General features: G+C 59.2%; 1 protein-coding gene across 1 annotated transcript in view; it reads left to right on the plus strand.

The window, feature by feature from the left end:
• Positions 1–233, plus strand: part of LOC119582357 (cilia- and flagella-associated protein 57-like) — a 16,334-nt gene that overhangs the window by 3,703 nt on the left and 12,398 nt on the right. The window contains exon 5 of the mRNA XM_037930572.1: positions 24–222. Within this exon, the coding sequence (XP_037786500.1) occupies positions 24–222 (199 nt within the window). The remainder of the gene's footprint in view (positions 1–23; positions 223–233) is intronic.

The raw sequence follows: 233 nt of genomic DNA on the forward strand, positions 1-233 counted from the left end.
TTGCTCTACATACACTTCGCCAGCCGTAACCAGAGCCCTAATATTCCATCGCAGCGCTACATGCTCAGAATATGCGAGCCTTCCCCGGCGGCCCTCGTCAGCGGGCGCGGAGAACACACCATCACGACCCTCTCTCTCTCTCCCGGCGAGAAGAACATCGTCGCAGCCACACACACGCGTCAGCTGTTCACCAACCCTCTGCCTTCTCTCGAGGCGGCTAAGGTAAGGCTCTG

This window comes from Penaeus monodon, chromosome 15, assembly GCF_015228065.2.
Source record: "Penaeus monodon isolate SGIC_2016 chromosome 15, NSTDA_Pmon_1, whole genome shotgun sequence".
Classification (NCBI taxonomy): domain Eukaryota; kingdom Metazoa; phylum Arthropoda; class Malacostraca; order Decapoda; family Penaeidae; genus Penaeus; species Penaeus monodon.